This window comes from Sphaeramia orbicularis, chromosome 7, assembly GCF_902148855.1.
Source record: "Sphaeramia orbicularis chromosome 7, fSphaOr1.1, whole genome shotgun sequence".
NCBI classification, from domain to species: domain Eukaryota; kingdom Metazoa; phylum Chordata; class Actinopteri; order Kurtiformes; family Apogonidae; genus Sphaeramia; species Sphaeramia orbicularis.
This window is the reverse complement of record NC_043963.1, coordinates 5,694,812-5,714,038: the sequence shown is the minus strand read 5'-3', so window position 1 is coordinate 5,714,038 and position 19,227 is coordinate 5,694,812. Positions and strand designations below refer to the sequence as shown.

At 38.0% G+C, this 19,227-nt stretch overlaps 1 protein-coding gene across 3 annotated transcripts in view; it reads right to left on the bottom strand.

Moving 5' to 3' along the window:
* LOC115422145 (metabotropic glutamate receptor 6-like) overlaps window positions 1–18,637 on the bottom strand; it is a 34,947-nt gene extending 16,310 nt beyond the window's left edge. For 2 of the 3 annotated variants that reach the window (XM_030138243.1, XM_030138244.1), the window contains exons 1-5: window positions 18,415–18,526; window positions 12,906–13,041; window positions 11,009–11,163; window positions 10,736–10,876; window positions 6,189–6,389 (exon numbers count right to left, since the gene is read on the bottom strand). In XM_030138243.1, the coding sequence (XP_029994103.1) occupies window positions 6,189–6,389; window positions 10,736–10,876; window positions 11,009–11,163; window positions 12,906–13,041; window positions 18,415–18,526 (745 nt within the window). Of the gene's footprint in view, window positions 1–6,188; window positions 6,390–10,735; window positions 10,877–11,008; window positions 11,164–12,905; window positions 13,042–18,414 lie in introns of all 3 variants that reach the window. The other variant, XM_030138245.1, reaches the window with a different exon arrangement.
* Between the last annotated feature and the right edge of the window lie 590 nt (window positions 18,638–19,227).

The following is a 19,227-nucleotide window of genomic DNA, read 5'->3' as shown; positions in this document are numbered from 1 at the left end:
GAAAGGAGGAAAAACTGTGAATGTTCCTCTTGGTGGTCCTGAGTGTTTTCAGCAGCTGCTCACTTCAATTATTAACATGACACACACACACACACACACACACACACACCACGCACACACACACTCACACACACACACACACACACACGCACACACACACACACACACACACACACACACACACACACACACACACACACACACACACACACACACACACACACACCATCCTCAGAGGAAACATGTAAAGTGCATTAACTTATTATCTCCCATCATCTCTGAATAAAGTAAAGCTGTCAGTGAGGATCAGACTCATGTGGGTTCGGTTTGATTTGGGTTCTGGACTCATCAGACCTGGACCAGAACAACAGAGTACAGTTTTGTTTTTGTTTTGTTTTTTTCTATAATTGGTTTCATTTACACTAGATTTATATTAAGATTCACATTCTGACAATAGAATCACTACTGTACAACTGTCTATGTTTAGATATTTATTATTGAATTTCAGGAACAAGAAACTACAGATTTATATTTAATGATACATCAGATAATAACTGTACTGATCTGTATGATGAAAATATCCAATAGAGATTAGATTAGATTAGATTAGATTAGATTAGATTAGAACTTTATTCATCCCTTGGACAGAACCCTCAGGAAATTAAGGTTCCAGTAGCAGCACAACACTGAATATAAACATGTAAGAAATATTACAAGAAAATAATAATAACAATAACTACAAAAATCATAGTGAAAAACTATACATATATATATATATATATATATATATATATAAAGATCTCTTGTCTGGGGATAGTTTTTTTAATTTATTGACACTGAGCAAAGAAATGTGACCATGTCAACACACAAATATTGTTGAAGTTCTTGTATTTTTAGCAGATTTTTCTGTTCTAGTTTAATTTGACATTTCTAAATCTAAACTTTTCCATAAACCTTGAACTTCACATTAACTGCATTCCAACTTTTTCACCAGGTAATGCAGCTGTAGTTATCAGCCAGAGAAGCGGAAAAATAGGATTTAAATATTAAAAATCATGGTGTGAATTCACTTCACAGTGCAAATGTATGCAGAATAATATTTTCAGTGTCTCCAACTTCAACGCAGCCCATTTTTCTGATGTTTTAACAGAATGTGACATGAGGCTGAAATATGAAGTGTTTCCAGCTCCATGTTTTTATTCTGGGACTCGACTAGAATAACTCTGCATGACTCACAGTTCACAAACTCCTTTTCGGTCTCTAATGTAAGCCTTCACTTCAGCTTTTCTCTCATTGGCCGGTTTTCTTGAAGTCTGCCTAGCAACAGCGCACAGTGCCCATAAGTCCCGCCCCATTCTTCTACCAGTGCCATGAACAAACAGTAGAAGAAGAATTCCACATCCTCATCACAGTTCATGACGTACAGAGAAAGGTTGGAATAGTTTTGGATTTTTCATTAGAGTTTAGTTTTATTTAGTTTTGACTTTTTTCTCTAATTCAGTTAGTTTTAATTCATTTTTAGAGCAGGTTCGCTAGTTTTTATTAGTTTTCGTTTTTTTTTTTTTAAATGCTTAGTTTTAGTTTAGTTCAGTATTAGTTTTATTTTTTTTTATAACTTTTCTCTTCCTCACCATCGAATTCAAATAAATCCCAGACAGGACTCTGCTGCTTTCTCCCAAATTAAGTCTCCATGTTTCCAGGTAGAGTGGGGACCAGAGGACGACTGGAAACCACAAGTGAACACAAGTGACAGACTGTGTGGAGACACCAGCTAAAATTGCTCAGATGAAATAAATCGATTTCATATCAATCCAACATTGACAAAGACAAAAACAAAGGGAATTTTATCCATAATTTTTATACGTTTTAGTTAGTTTTGTAAGCACAAAATACAGTTTTAGTTAGTTATTGTTTTTTCTTTTAATTATAGTTTTTATTTATTTCACTTAACGAAAATGTTTTTTCAATTCTAGTTTTTGTCATTTCATTAGTTTTCGTTAATGATAATAACCTTGGTACAGAGGCAAAAAATGTCCAATGGCATAATTAATGACATAAATCGACATTCATTTGATCTTTCAAGGTCACTCAAGGCCAAAGGTCATGGCACCAAATGAAAGCCTATGTGTGACTTCTTATCTATTACTAATAGTAATGATATCAATATCTTCAACTGTTTTGAAGTTACAGCACTTTGAAATGTGTCCTGTTATAAACCAATGTGGATTTTTAATTCTTTGAACAGACTTGGTAGACCTTACCCCAAAAACATTCTAATTTATTTATTTACTTTTTTATTTATTTATTAGGACGATGCAGAACATCAGCTACTCTTCCTGGAGTCCTCCCATTCCCAACAGACATAACAGTATCTGTTTACAAGCATAAAAACTATGTGATTCACCCTGATATCAGGGTGAATCACATATTACCTTCTTAAGTCTCAACAGTAGGGATGTAACGATATGAAAATTTCATATCTCGGTTATTGGGACCAAAATTATCATGGTTATCATTATTATTGCTGTATTGTTGAAATTGTGCTCAAAATGTTCAAAAAGTACTTATACACACACTGAAATAATTTAACCAAGTTGTATTTTGAAAAAAAAAAAAAATAAAATAAAATAATTGGCACAATGTACCTTCTGCTGACAGAAACATTCAAGTATTAACCCTTAGCGGTCTGAGCCTATTTTGTCCGTTTTTCAGTCCTTTTGATTTTGCCTTTATATACTATATAAACAAATGTTTACTATACCCATGTTTGGGATCTTTTTTTCAGCACAACTTCATTTATATCATCTGTCTATTATTTTTTTCACTTTAACCTACTATAAAAACATAAAAGGACAGAAAACACAAAAAAATATATAAAATCCGATTTGAAAAATGTATATAATTCATTGCATAAATAACACACAGATGCTTAACGAACCTTTTCAAAGACTTTAAAAGTGAATATTGGTTCCAAATATTAGGTATATAAAATCAAAATTGTAATAAATTAAAACTATACTTAAATATTTGACATAAAAGCAGATCTTTACATAGGGTTTTTTCCCCTAAAAGTGCGGTAATCAAACACAATTATCATGATAATTAGAATTTAAACGGTAATACTAACCGTCTGCAATTTTACGGTTTATTGTTATACCAGTAATCATTACATCCCTGCTGAACAGTCAAACAAAACAACATTAACACTAATAATAATACTGCAAGATAAAATTAAAAAAAAAAAACAGAAAAAAATCAATTCATTCTAACTGATGGTATCTGAGAAGAAGATTCTTGAATAATTGTTTACAGACGAATGACAACTGATACCAATCGTCCATCAGACCCATTGGACTGAAAAAATGATCATACTGAAGAGATGAAAATTCAAACACCAGACAAGAAGAGGATTCATATGGAAGCAGACGTTGGAGCGGCAGATAGGTGGGTTGGATGGCGTGCAGATCTGCCTCTCGGTGTTCCAGCTGCTGGAGCTTCTCATCTTTATAAAATATGGATTGTATAAGTAACAGGGTGAAGCTGCTGCACTTTGTTCTGCTGTTTTCAAAGCCTTCTCTGAACATTTAACAGAGAAAACGTTGTGATCCGATGATCAGGGATGATCGGTTTATTCTGTCGACTTAAATCTGAGGCAAACATTTTAAAGCCGAGTATTCACGAAACAAAACAAGAGGAAAACATGCAGGAATTTAATGGTACTTAACCTTTGGTCCTTTTCTGTCAACACCCCCACAAACCTTTATCAGCAGGAATTTATTTTCCCGAGTTAAAGGAAAGTCATGGTGATCTGTGTGGTTTGGACCTCAAAGTTCTGGAACATTTATTCAACCCTTAAAGACCCAAATATTCTGCCTCAGTTTATTATTTACACATGTTCATTACAGCGTACAGATCACAGTGGATCTACAGATGAATAAAATAGTTAATAACAGGCTGAATATTAGTAAAATTGCACTAATTTTTCTTAAGACATCTCAGGTTTTTCACACTTTTGTAAAAGTATAGTTTGGTATTTGTGTGTGTATGTATGTATATGTATATCTCCCTTTTTTCTTTTTTTTCTTTTTCTTTTTTTTTAATTTTCTCAGTGATATTTTGTCCCTGTGTTTAAGTGTAAGTTTCCATCTCACAAACTCTGTTACATTTGTCCAGGATGATAAGTGGCTTGCTTTATGATGTTTTTTTGTTTTTGTTTTGTTTTGTCATATGTGTGTTTTGTACATGTTCTGTTCTGTATAAAAACAACAGTTCCAATTGTTTAGACCAGGGGTGTCAAACTCATTTCAGTTCAGTTCCACATACAGCCTAATATGATGTAAAGTGGGCCGGACCAGTAAAATAATATAAATAACAGGAGAAGAACTTTTGAGAGAAAAAAGTAAAATTCTGTAATGATAATGTTTACATCTACGAACTGTACTTGAACATAACATGAACAAATATGAACAACCTGTAAATTCAAAGTGCAATGTTAACAATATTACGCCTTAGTTTATCATTTATACATGCGAATCACAACGTACAGATCACAGTGGATCTACAAATAAACAAAACATTTTAATAACAGGCAGAATATTTTTACAATTCCACATACTTCTATTAAGACATTTCAGGTTATTCACATTTTTTGTAAAAGGATAGTCTGTAAATGTCAACATTTTTGTGAAATGTTTTTTTTTTTTTACACTACAACAAAGAGAAAAATGAGCAGTTTTCGTTATTTATAGGTTATTATATAGTACTTTACTAGTCTGATCCACTTTAGATTGAATTGGCCTAAAATGATTCTAACATCTTTGATCGTTAATATTTTCAGTGTGATTTTTGCATTTCACAGATTCATCCCTGGGGCCAGATTGAAGCCTTTGGCGGGCCGGATTTGGACCCTGGGCCGCATGTTTGGCACCTTTTCTTGCACTATTGCTGTAAAAAATTCAATTAAAAATAACTGTGAAAAAAAGATAGTATGTAAATGTAAACATTTTCATGTAATTTAACTTTTTTACACGAAAGCAGAGAGAAAATTTGTAGTTTTCATCATTTATAGGTTATTATGATAATATTTTACTGGTCTGATCCACTTTAGATCATACTGGTCTGAATGTGGAACCTGAACTACACTGAACAAAAATATAAACGCACCACTTTTGTTTTGCTCCCATTTTTCATGAGCTGAACTCAAAGATCTAAAACTTTTTCTGTGTACACACAAGGTTTATTTCTCTCAAATATTGTTCACAAATCTGTCTACATTTGTGTCAGTGAACACTTCTTCTTTGCTGAGATAATCCATCCACCTCACAGGTGTGGCATATCAAGGTGCTGATTAGACAGCAGGATTTTTGCACAGGTGTGCCTTAGGCTGGCCACAATAAAAGGCCACTCCAAAATGTGCAGTTTTATCACACAGCACAATACCACAGATGTCACAAGTTTTGAGGGAATATGCACTGGTCATGCTGACTTCAGGAATCTCCACCAGAGCTTTTGCCTGTGAATTGAATGTTCATTTCTCTACCATAAGCCATCTCCAAAGCTGTTTCAGAGAATTCATGAAGAAGACTGTGCGAGGAAAATGGTGGTCACACCAAATACTGACTGGTTTTCTGACCCCCCTGGACCACCCAATACAGTAAAAGTGCACATTTTAGAGTGGCCTTTTATTGTGGCCAGCCTAAGTCACACCTGTGCAATAATCCTGCTGTCTAATCAGCATCTTGATCTGCCACACCTGTGAAGTGGATGGATTATCTCAGCAAAGGACAAAGGAGAAGTGCTCACTAACACAGATTTAGACAAATTTATGAACAATATTTGAGAGAAATAGGCCTTTTGTGTTCGTAGAAAAAGTTTTAGATCTTTGAGTTCAGCTCATGAAAAATGGGAGCAAAAACAAAAGTGGTGCGTTTATATTTTTGTTCAGTGTAAAATGGTTTGGACACCATTGATTGTTAAATTCTTCAGTGTAATTTTTGCATTGGACCCTTTGGTGGGCTGGTTTTGGTCCATGGGCCGTATGTTTGACACCTGTGCTCTAACTCATCTCTGACTGTGATCTCATTTTTCTGAGGTTTTGGGTTCAGATCCTGTTTTCTCACGTCTTAATCTGACTGGTTTATTTTGCTGATCTTGCTCTAATCCCATGTGACCCTGGTCCCAGGACTCACCGTTGAAGTGGACGGCTCTGATGTAGTCGAGCAGCGACCGTCCCTCCACAGGGTCCATGTTCCCGCAGACCCCTGAGCTGCCGGGACACAGTTCCTGATGCATGTTGTGCAGAGCGTGAGCCACGGCGTACACGGCGTCGATCACAAACTGAACCTTCCCCTCCTGCTCGTACAGAGAGTCCCGGCCGATTCGCTCCTCGCCTGCAGAGACAAAGACATGGATGAACCAGGTTTTGGTTTTATCTGGTCCAAACTGAACCCAGGAGCCTGAACCTACAGGTCCTCCAACATCCACATGAGGCTGGATCCAAAAATGACTCAGTCCCCAAAGACCCTCATCCTGAAATGTTCAACTTCTAAAGAAAAAATGTAAGAAACTAGAAAAGCACTCAGAGAGCACAGACCTCCGCCAAGGTAGATCAGCCCCCCCCCCCCATCACCACCAAAATTTAATCATTTGTTCCTTGTGCCAGTATTGACATTTCCTAAAAATTTCATGAAAATCCATCCATAACTTTTTGGGTTATCTTGTTAACAGACAAACAGACTCCGATGAGCCCTGATGAAAACATAACCTCCTTGGTGAACGTAATAATACCAATATTTTTTTTTTTGCCCATATCACTGCACTCTGTTGGAACGGGTCAACAGCACGTTGCCACATTTAGCACAAAAGTTCATTTGGGCACAAAAATGAAGTGAAATGATTTTGATGGCCAAAGGTCAAGCTCACTGTGACCTCAAGTCTGTCCATCCTCACAAACAGAATCTGTCATAAATCACTTGAGGGAATTTCTAAAAATCTGGTACAAAACATTCATTTACACAAAAGGAAAGGATGAACTGAAAAAAGATTTGGTGTTGGTCAATGTTCAAAGACCTGTATGTGAACCCTTTAACCCCTGACGTATCTGTGGTGATTCATTTTAAATATTCATATAAATTCAACCGTTTGCTCAATAGGAAAAATTTCAAAACTTGCTGAAAGAATAGACCTTGTTCTTTCCATAGACATCTGAGCATGCTCAGTTCACCCCCCACCACCTTTGGAATGGGGGGTAAAACACAGATACAGCAGTGAGGGAGACCGACTCACTATAAAAATAGACCGTTTGGAATTTTTTTTTTTTTTTTTTTTTTTACAGGTTTCCTTGTTGTTGTTTTTTACCTCCGCCAAGGAGGTTATGTTTTTGCCAGGGTTTGTCTGTCTGTCTGTTTGTCCGTCTGTCTGTCTGTCTGTCTGTCTGTCTGTCTGTTTGTCCGTCTGTCTGTCTGTCTGTCTGTCTGTCTGTCTGTCTGTTTGTCCGTCTGTTTGTCCGTCTGTCTGTCTGTCTGTCTGTCTGTCTGTTTGTCCGTCTGTCTGTCTGTCTGTCTGTCTGTCTGTCCATTAGTGTGCAACATAACTCAAAAAATTATGGACAGATTTTGATGAAATTTTCAGGGTTTGTTGGAAATGGGATAAGGAAGAAATGATTAAATTTTAAATTTTGGTGGTGATTGGGGGTGGGCCCACGGGGGGGGGGCACAGACCAGAAAATTTCATCAAAATCTGTCCATAACTTTTTGAGTTATGTTGCACACTAATGGACAGACAAACAGACAGACAGACAAACAAACCCTGGCAAAAACATAACCTCCTTGGCGTGGGGGGCCCACGGGGGGGGCCACTGATCAGCCTTGGCGGAGGTCTGCGCTCTCCGAGTGCTTCTAGTTTTTACTGTTGTTTAGAGAGTTGTGGTGATTTTCTTTTCTTTTTTTTTTTTTTTTGTTTTACTGTTATTACAGTTTTGACCGTGTAACTGCTTTTTGGAGTTCAACCAGGTGTCAAAAAGCAGCTGGACTGATTTAGAAAAAAAGAGCCCGAAACATAAACTACTGGGAAAAAATTCAAATCCTTGTTTTTTGTTCTGTGTGTTCCAGTTCACAGTTCATTTTCAACATCCTAAATGCCTTATTTAGTCCAAACCTGTTAAACTTCAATTCCTCTCTTTGTCTTATTCTGTTATTACCTCAGCAGAGGTTATGTTTTCATCGGGGTTTGTCTGTTTGTTTGTTTGTTTGTTTGTTTGTTTGTTTGTCTGTTAGCAAGATAACTCAAAAACTTATGGACTGATTTGGATGAAATTTTCAGGAAATGTTGATACTGGCACAAAGAACAAATGACAAAATTTTGGTGGTGATCGGGGGTGGGGGGTGGGGGGACTGATCTGCCTTGGCGGAGGTCTCTTTTCTAGTTCCACCCTGTTTTGACCCTAAAACACACAGTAAAACAAAACCACTGAGGTAAAGGAACACAAACACAAACTCACAGCAGCTTTAACGAACCTGAAACAGACGCACATTCACAGAACAAAGAATGTCTGAGGGGTTAAAGGGTTAAGAATATCATATAAACTACTGGGACGTTTTCAGTGCAACTCTAAGTGAAGTAACAATAGAAACATAAGACTGTAATCATACTTATGTAAATAAAAGGTTTTTCAGGCAGGAATGTCATTGTTTAGACTCAAATTGGTGGTTGATTTGTTAAGATCAGGCCAACACAAACATTTTCAACATGTTTTAGAGATTTCCTGCTTCAACTTGGTTTTCTGTGTTGTGACATGAACACACACATACTGTATCTACTGATTTATGTTTTATTAATTATGTTTTAATTGTAATTGTGTGTTTTTAACCTGTCTCTTTTCCATTTTGTAAAGCACTGTGAATTGCCCTGTGTATGACTTGTGCTATACTAGTAAATCTGCCTTGCCTTGATGCAGTTACACAGTAGTATGTGATCTGCATGAGTGTATGTTATATTTACTGATGCTTTAGCTTCGTGAAGGTGATGCTGTCTTTGTATTATCACTTTGAAAGTGCCATTACATTCTGAATATGACACATTTTAACAAAGATGCACTTCTCTTTTGTCTTTGGTTGGTTTGTTTGGCTGCACTCAGTGCCACTCAAGAATGAAAGAACCCACAGAACACTTTATCAGGATGATATTGGAGGCTGTAAGACCTACCTACAGAACTGACACACAGCTAATGACGTATGGAGATCAGTCTGGATGTATAAGACTAGTGGTAGGACCTCCTGATCCCTGCTTCAATATGAAGGAAGTGTCAGACTGAATCACTGAAAGATGAGTTCAAACAAAAATTCACTTCTCGTACAGTTTTCATGAACAAGGATCGATCAGTAGATTCATCAGCTGTTGTCTACTTCCTGTTATAAACCTGTTGTTATTGTATCGTCCTGTAAAACCCTCTACATCAGGGGTGTCAAACTCATTTCAGTTCAGTTCTACATTCAGCTAAATTTGATCTGAAGTGGGCTGAACCAGTAAAATAATAACATAATAATATATAAATAATGTCAACTCCAAACTTTCCTCTATGTTCTACAGTGAAAAAAGTAAAATTACCGTACATTATGAAAATGTTTACATCTACAAACTATCTTTTCAAACATTGTGAATAACATGAACAAACTGAAGAAATAATCGTAATTTTAACAATATCATGCTTCAGTTGATCATTTACACATGTACATTATATATAACTTACAGATCACAGTAGGTCTACAAATACACTGAACATTTATTAACAGGTGGAATATTGTTAAAATTGCACTTCTCTTAAGACATTTCAGGTTGTTCACATTTTTTGTGAAATTATACTTTGTTTTAGTGTAAATACATGCAAATATTTGCATTTACAAAGAGAAAAATTTGGAGTTATGAGTATTTATAGGTTATTGGGTAGTATTTTACTGATCTGACCCATTTGAGATTGAATTGGTTCGAATGTGGAACCTGAACTAAAAGGATTGTTAATATCTTCAGTGTAATTTTTGCATTTCACATATTTATCCCAAGGGCTGGACTGGACCCTTTGGCGGGCCGGATTTGGCCCCCCGGGCCATATGTTTGACACCTGTGCTCTACATCTAAGGCAGTGTTTTTCAACCTTGGGGTCAGGACCCCACGTGGGGTTGCCTGGAATTCAAATGGGGTCACCTGAAATTTCTAGTAATTGATAAAAAACAAAAAATTAAAACTTACTAATAAAAAATATATGGTGAGATGACAGAGACAATCCCAATCCATAAAAGACAAACTGTGAGTGTGAAACTGCAGCACTGTGGTTCTGTTTATCTGTCAAATGTTCATTGTGGTCAGTTTCAGATGCTGCAGCTCTTTCATAATTCATAGTTTCAGTTCTTGTTTGTTCAGTATTAATTGTCAGCCTTGTAAATCCAAGCTGGACTGACTGTACATATCCTGACCAAGGAAAATCAAATTCTCCCTTTGTGCAGTAATCTACACCTGGATTTACTGCCTCTGTCCATAATAATATACATTATATAGGTTAAATGTCATCTAAAGTTAATGTTTATTTGCAACATAGTTTAGCAAACTATTACATGATCAAAAACAAATTAATTTTAGCAAAAAAATGTCTCAGTTTTTAATGTCTGGAGTCGCCAGAAATTTGTGATGTTAAAATGGAGTCACACGCCAAAAAAGGTTGGGAACCACTGCTCTCAGGTCAAACCTGTGCATTTCTTCTTTTCTGGGTCCAGTTTGATTCCAGGTCGGGTCAGTTTACACCTGAAGTCGTCCTCCCAGAACTCAGCGAACCAGATGTTCCTGCGGTTGTTCTCCAGAGAACGAGTCACAAAGTACTGATCGAATCCTGAGGAAACACACACACACACACACACACACACACACACACACACACACACAAACACACATGTTCAGACACACTGTTTGAACTGACAGGTTTGTTCTTAGTTCATCCTCTGGTCACGTGTCCTGGTTTTACCGTCTATGGACGCTCGCTTTGGCAGGATGGTCACCGCCCCTTCGGCCACGTCCTCCAGCTCTGTGACCGGGGAGCTTTTGGCCCCCCAGCTGTCCGACCCCACGAACAGGAAGTGACCCGTTAAATTAGCCCGCTTCGCCGCCTCAAGGACCTGCCTACCGAGGAGAGGGAGGAGTCAGGATGGAGTCATGTGACTGAACGGACCAGGGACATAATGTCAGATACAAATACAGACCCCAGGGGTTCTCCACACTTCAACGACTTAAATTTAGAACATCTTAAAGCCCATTATAGAGGCAGTTTAAGACCTTTTTCATAAAGTAAATATACCGTGTTCATTCACCTGAAAGATCCTGAAGAATTTATGAAGGCTTAATACTTCTAGAAGCATCTACTTTTTAGACGAGTCCATTGTTTATTTTGTTCAGAGGGTGTGTTTGGTGATTGATCCCATTATAAAAGTAACACATGCATTCAAATGGTGATGTTTAATATGTATGTTCTTATCAGTTTTAAGTTTGTTTTTAGTACTGACTTTTATTGTGTTCATGTGTATTTTTAGTGTGAATGTACGGCTGGGATTTCCATTTTGTGTAACTTCTGCTGCTGCTGCCTTGGCCAGGACACTCTTGAAAAAGCAATTTTTAATCTCAATGAGCGTTTTTTTTTCCTGGTTGAATAAAGGTTATAATAAAAATACATACAAATACAGTATCTGTGGAATATAGGGCTCAGAAATCTGCCAGATTAAGATGTTCAAATCGAGAGGATTCCTCTGGACACCTGGTATCTTGTAATATATTAATTATAAATGTGTTTCTTCAGTCATCATTTTAACGTTTTAGTAAAGAAAGTGTTTTTCAATCATATTTTGTCTTCAGTTCCTATAGCCATTAAACAATTTTTAAAAAATGATACATTTTCCATAAGAACAAGGATGACATAGAACGATAGAACGATAGATAGAACGATAGATAGAACGATAGATAGAACGATAGAACGATAGAACGATAGATAGATAGATAGATAGATAGATAGATAGATAGATAGATAGATAGATAGATAGATAGATTTAGAAAAAGAAGACAAACCATGTGTCTGTTGAATCACCAGAAGAATAAATATGAGAAATAATAAAGAATAATATATTCCTCATTCTTACTGAAACAGTTCAAAGTGTTTCCAAGTTTATGACAAATGTTCAATCGAGACTAAAATGAAGTAAAATGATATTTGCGGCCAAAGGTCAAAGGTCAAGCTCACTGCGACCTCTAGTCTGTCCCTTCAGAATGTCTCATAAACACCTTAAGGAAATTTCTTTAAATTTGGTACAAACATTCACTTAGATTTGAGGATGAACTGAAAGAGTTTTGGCAGCCAAAGGTCAAAGGTCAAAGTTACTGTGATGTCAGTTCCATTTATTCTTATGAGGATGATAACTGAGGAACGCCTCTGACTTAGTTCAAACTTTAGATTCAAGGGTAAAGTGGAATTTATTAGATTTTGTCTCTAAAACACTTTTCAGGCCATAACTGCAGAGACAGATCATGAGTTATTGTGCATCATTTTGGTTCTGGTTTGATGAAATGAGACATGACATTAACCCACTACTGAACTGGGTGGACTCCATGAAACTCTGACAGATGCAGTTACAGCTGATTGGTCAAATGTCCGTTTGGTTTGTGCTGTTGTTAGAGGTCAATACTAACTTAATTCATCCAGACATGTTTCTGACCTGTCAAAAGTCCAGTTGGATTATTAGAGACTTTCTACGACTTTATATGGACCCTAATAAATGTTGTGAGTAAAGGTGCGAACACCAATACGACGTGTTTCCAGTAAATACATTGTCCTCCAGAGTTGTTTATCGTTGTTTTCCAGGTAAATAAAATGCTACCTGATGTCGTCCTCGTTAGCGAAGATGATGACTCCTCTGGCGTTGCTCGTCTCCATCAGTCGTTTGATGATTTTATCGAACTCCCCGTCTGTCGGCTCGCGAGGAATCTTCACCGACTGTGCGATGCAAACGCCACCTAAATAGAAAAGACATAAAAAAAAAAAATCTATTTTTCCTTAGTTTAAGGGTTTATGATGAAACAGTCAGTGGAGATAAAGTCAGGCGTCGCCATCCGAGAACTGTTTATTATGAGGATAAAAGAAACGTCTGGTGTCTCTGTGGAGGCAACAAATGCAATTAAAGCCCAGAGTTTATGACTGATTCACTGGTAATGAGCAACGGTAGGCGGTTCCAAGTCAGTAAAAATGGGTAATTAATCTAGTGAACCTTTTCCACGAAAGGCTGAAAAAAGACGGATGACGTGAACAAACGCTGGTTCATGTGAAAAACAACAGACTGGTTTTAAGTGTGAATACAAAGTCAATAACTGTGGATTTGAATATTTGCAGGAGAAGAGCTGAAGAAGAGAACAGACAGTTGGACAAAAAGGAGTCTACAACATCCACAAATACTGGAAATGATCCTTCAATCCAAACAGAAATGAAGCTGAACAATAAAAGAAAGGTCTTAAAGTTCTAAAAGACAAATGGCTTTAACCCACAGGTGTCAAACATGCGGCCTGGGGGCCAAATCTGGCCCGCCAAAGGGTCCAGTCTGGCCCTTGGGATGAATTTATGAAATGCAAAAATTACACTGATTAGTGATGTGACGTTCACGAATAAATCAAATCTTTTGAACGGCTCTTTGAAATGAACGATGGGAACCGAGTCTTTGTAAAGAGCCGTCCTTTTCCTTTCTTTCTTTTTTTTTTTTTTAAGGAGGAAGTGTCTGATTGCCTGTCAATTTAGCGTCACTGGGGAGGCGTTGGGCAGGAGGAGAATGTTCCAGCAGAAAAAACAGAGTGCTTGCACACTGCGCATGTCTCATGGCAAGAAGTTAGCAAAAAAACAACAGTTTGAAACGTGAGGTGAGCATATTCAAGGAGGCGGAGCTGGAAGAGTGGTCGAAACCGGAGAAAAGTTTGAGAGTGAGTGAGTGAGTGAGTGAGTGAGTGAGTGAGCACCTGTGAGTAATGAGCCAAAGAAAAAGGAGGAGTATTTGGATGCACTTTTCAGGAAGAAAAGATGGACATGAAACTTGCAATATTTGCAAAAAAATATATATCTTTCAAGTCTGGGTTAACGAATAATTTGCACCTCCATTTGAAAACTCAGCACCGACTGTACTTGTGGGACAGCTCTACAGTCCACATAATGAACCGTGATGTTTTTGGTCCAATTCCAGCATTTGTCTAATGTCACCTCTCATGTCATGGATGGAATAAATCCACACATTTGAACTAACTATTCTTTTTTACAGTAAGATAATATTTACTGCTACACCAATTAAACACCTTTAAAATGTAATGTCAATCATCACATGTAGCCTATTTAGTCATTAAAACATTGGTGTTTCAGAATAATGCAAAACACATAAAAGAGCCAGTCCTCTAGAACGGCTCTTTTCAGTGAACGGCTCCTGATTGAACGACTCCCTTCAAAGAGCCAAAAGCCCCATCACTAACACTGATATTAACAATCCTCTCAGTTCAGGTTCCACATTCAGACCAATTCAATCTCCAGTGGGTCAGACCTGTAAAATACTATCATAATAATCTATAAATACTCACAACTCCAAATTTTTCTCTTGGTAAATATAAATATTTTCATGTATTACACTAAAGCAAAGTATAATTTCACAAAAAATGCGAATAACCTGAAAAAATATGAACCACCTGAAATGTCTTAAGAGAAGTAAATACAATTTTAACAATATTCTGTTTGTTACTAAATGTTTGTGTGTTTGTAGATCCACTGTGATCTGTAAGTTATTATGAACATGTGTAAACGATAAACTGAGGCAGAATATTGTTAAAATTACACTTATTTTTTCAGTTTGTTCATGTGATTCACATCTTTTGAAAGGATACTTTGTAGATGTAATCCTTTTCATAATATAAATGTACTTTTTTTTCGCTCTAAAACAGAGAAAAGTTTGGAGTTGACTTTATTTCTATATTATTCTGTTATTATTTCACTGGTTCGGGCCCACTGCAGATCAGATTTAGCTGAATGTGGAACTGAACTACAGTTTAACACCCCTGCTTTAACCTGTAAAGACCTAGTTCTGCTTTTGTGGTAGTTCCAAATGTTTTTTTCTCTGTATTTAAACTTTCTTAAGTGATTTATCACCATTTTTATAATAGGGTCAAAACACAGTCATGTCCTGTCACAGAGTGAACTTTAACTGATTTCCATTACAACATTTATTTCAATATAAAGTAGCTCCTTGTTTTGGATAATCTCTTATGGTCCAACTAAAGCAAAAATGAATGTAAAAGTACAAATGTGGGTCATTTAGTAACACTAATCTGTCAAAGTGTCTCTAAAATGTCCGTCAGAGAGATTTCAAATACTGTGTTTTGACCCAATATTATCCTCTGGATTTGGCTTTTTTCAGTGAATTTCAGGTATTTTCCAGTATTTAAGTTACTGAAAGACTCCTCCTCCTTCTCCTCTGCCTCCTTCGTCCTCCTCCTCCTCTAGCTCCTCCTCCTCCTTCGTCATCATCCTCCTCCTCCTTCTCCTCTGCCTCCTTCGTCCTCCTCCTCCTCTAGCTCCTCCTCCTCCTTCGTCATCATCCTCCTCCTCCTTCTCCTCTGCCTCCTTCGTCCTCCTCCTCCTCTAGCTCCTCCTCCTCCTCCTCCTTCGTCATCGTCCTCCTCCTCCTCCTTCCTCCTCCTTCCTCCTCCTCTGCCTCCTTCGTCCTCCTTCTCCTTCCTCCTCCTCCTTCATCCTCCTTCATCCTCCTCCTCCTCTAGCTCCTCCTCCTCCTTCATCATCATCCTCCTCCTCTGCCTCCTTCATCCCCCTCCTCCTTCGTCCTCCTCCTCCTCCTCCTTCATCCTCCTCCTCCTCTGCCTCCTTCGTCCTCCTTCTCCTTCCTCCTCCTCCTCCTTCATCCTCCTTCATTCTCCTCCTCGTCCTTCATCCACCTCCTCCTCCTTCATTCTCCTTCATCCTCCTCCTCCTCTGCCTCCTTCGTCCCCCTCCTCCGTCATCGTCGTCCTCCTCCTCCTCCTTCCTCCTCCTCCTCCTTCTCCTCCGTCATCATCCTCCTCCTCCTCCTTCGTCGTCCTCCTCATCCCGTTTATGGGTGTAAAGTGGAACTCCAGGAACCTGGCACAAGTTTTCTGTCATTTGGTTTTTGATTTGACGACGGACGTGGCGGTTTAACCCGATTGGTTAACTCCACCCACAGAGAGGGACAAGCTCCGCCCCTTTCAGCAATCCCATTAGAATTTGGTGGTTGTGTACAGGGTGCGATTTGTCAAAAAAAACAGAGGGGGGATGTTTTTTTGTTTTTTTTTGTCAGAGCATTGGGGGGGGGGCAGTTATATACGTGGGGGTGCGTTCCATAACTAACGTGACTAACGCTGGCGTGAAACGAAACTAAAACTTTACATATTTTCAACATCCAACTCTCAGGTTGTATTCTTCTATTTTTCAGCAGATCTTACACAAATGTTCACAAAATCTAACTTGTATCCACTGGACCCCCTCCACTGGTCAGTGGCCCTCCCACAAATGCTTGGCCCCAGGAGTTTGTCACGTCCCCCCCCCCCCCCTTTATAGCGCCCCAGTGCATGAGGACGTTTGCGAATTCTGAGACTGTGACAGCTGAACGTTAGTGTCAGTAATGTAGGATAAAGGTGGAAGAAAACTGTCACAATGAAATTCATGAGATGAAATTCACTGAGCAGAAGTAGGGATGCAAAAACCAGAGGGGGGTTGATCCGCCCCGCCCCACCCAACAAATTGCACCCTGGTTGTGTCCACGTACAGAAAAGCGTTGCACTGGTCAAGAATATGGAACATCTCAGCGTCACAGTTCCACCTCCTTTAACAATAAAAACGTTTTAAAGATTTGTCCTCGTCAACTTCTAATTTTTTCCTCAGTGATTTCTCATCATTTATTATATCATCATCTACACATTGTATTTTTTAGTGGAAATCATGTATTTTCTTATATTTAATTCACTAATCATGTAGATGTTCGTAAAAATTCTAATTAAAGTTGTGAATTATTATATCAGAAACAGAGAAAACTGAAGAAAAAGTGTCTTTTTCAGTCAAATCTCTCATTAATTGAACATAACCCCAGTGTGTCCATCCACTGTCACTAATCCAACTCCATGGGTTTTACTGGTTGAATCAATGTTGTAGAAGATGACAGTGTTTCCATGGTAACTATGGAGCCTCTGAACGTCCAAATGGGTCATATCTGATGACCATGAAAAGATGAACTGTATTTTACACCAGTTACTGACATGTATTGATAGGATCAGTGGATCATCAGGTATTAAACAGTTTAGATCAGTAGATGGTTTTGGTCGACGGTGGATGTTTGGGTTTTTATGGGTTAAACATATTCTGTGAATCCAAACCATCAAACTTTTTCTCCTTTTTACTTCACTGAATAACAATCTTTGATTCATCATGGTCCTTAAATATTAAAGTATATCTTTCGTTTCTGTGCATTGTGAAATAAAAACTTGCTTTCCAAATGACAGACGTCTCTATTTCCTACAAAACAAATAGAAAAACATTCAATGTGGGATTAGAAAGGATTCAGATCGGGTGAACCGCTTTCCACCCAAATCCCTGCATCTGACGCAGAACGAGACGAGATATTTACGTCCAAATCCAAAGCAGAGACATTGAATGCATCACAGAGGAGACATGAGACACCACAGGACGAGGACGAGGACATACCTATGGCCAGCTGGCTGAGCATGTATTACATATCCTTCATATCCGCTGCTGTTCTGCTGCACTAGTAAGGCAAAACGTCACACTAGTTTACTAGTGGATGCCTATTTGACCTTATTAGTTTAGCTACTAGTGCAGCCAAAATCTCTCACTATTTAAGTAGTAGATGCATTTTAGGCGTACTAGTCAACTAGTACGGCGCAAAATACCAATTAGTAAACTAGTTGAGCATATGCTAATGAGGAGGTGGGTACGAAGATTAAACCGAAGCTTCCTATTGGCTTTTCCTGGAAGATTCCCACCATAACGTACAATCATGGCTCAAGGCACGGCTGCACATTACACATTTCCAGTGGAATCTCAGGATGTTAAATTACTTCTGCCAACTGTAGAGTGCAGAGCTAGTGGGCCTGGCCAAGCAAAAGTGAACATCAGGGCCAATTTCTTTTTTTCTCTAAAACTATATTTCTGGTTACTCAGTATGAAAGACATAGACCTCTAAGTTCCTAAAACTGTGTTTAATTTGTACCTGAATTACAACTGGATATATAAGATATATAAGATATTACTAGTGCAGCAAAACAGCAGTGGATATCAAGGATATGTAAGAAGTGCTCGGGTCGGCTTGCCATACACACCAGCCTCTCTGGAGATCTGCATGAAGGCTTCCACGCCGCTCTCGCCGTAGTTCCCCTCGGACGCCAGCGTGGACACGTAGTTCCAGCCCAGAGCTTTGACGATGTCCAACATGGCCTGAGCCTGGTACGAGTCCGGAGGAACCACCCGCGAGAAGAAGTCGTAGCGGTTGTTATCGCTGAGCTCCGGAGCTGTGGACGCATAACTGACCTGAGGAATCTGAGGACGGATTTAAGAAAAAAAAGACAGCGTTAGAGTCAGACATCAAACTGTTCAAACCTGCTTCATCACAGACACATGAGGACTGACAATCACTTTAAAGCAGCGTATGACTTAAAGCACATATTTTACAATAAGGGTCCCTTAACTAATGTTAGTTAGTACATTATTAGCATTAATTAACTGTTTAATATTATATAAACAATCATTATTATGTATTACTTCGCATTGGGTAACATATCAGTTAATGTGTTAATAAGCCGTTAATTAATGTTTATCACTCAAAGTTAGTTAATAAACTATTAAGCATTAATAAAAGTTGAATAATGGCCAGGGGTGTAAGAAAATATCGGTTCTGCAATATATCACAATATTTCATTTCACAATACTGTATCGATATTAAAAAGTACTATCGATATTTTTAGGTATTTATTCAAATGCAGATATGGTGGAGGAAAATCAAATTCTCCCTTTTGTGCAGTAATCTACACCTGGCTTTTCTGCCTCCGTCCATAATAATATTTATTATATAGACTAAATGTAATCTAAAATTAATGTTTATTTGCAACATAATATAGCAAACTATTACATGATCA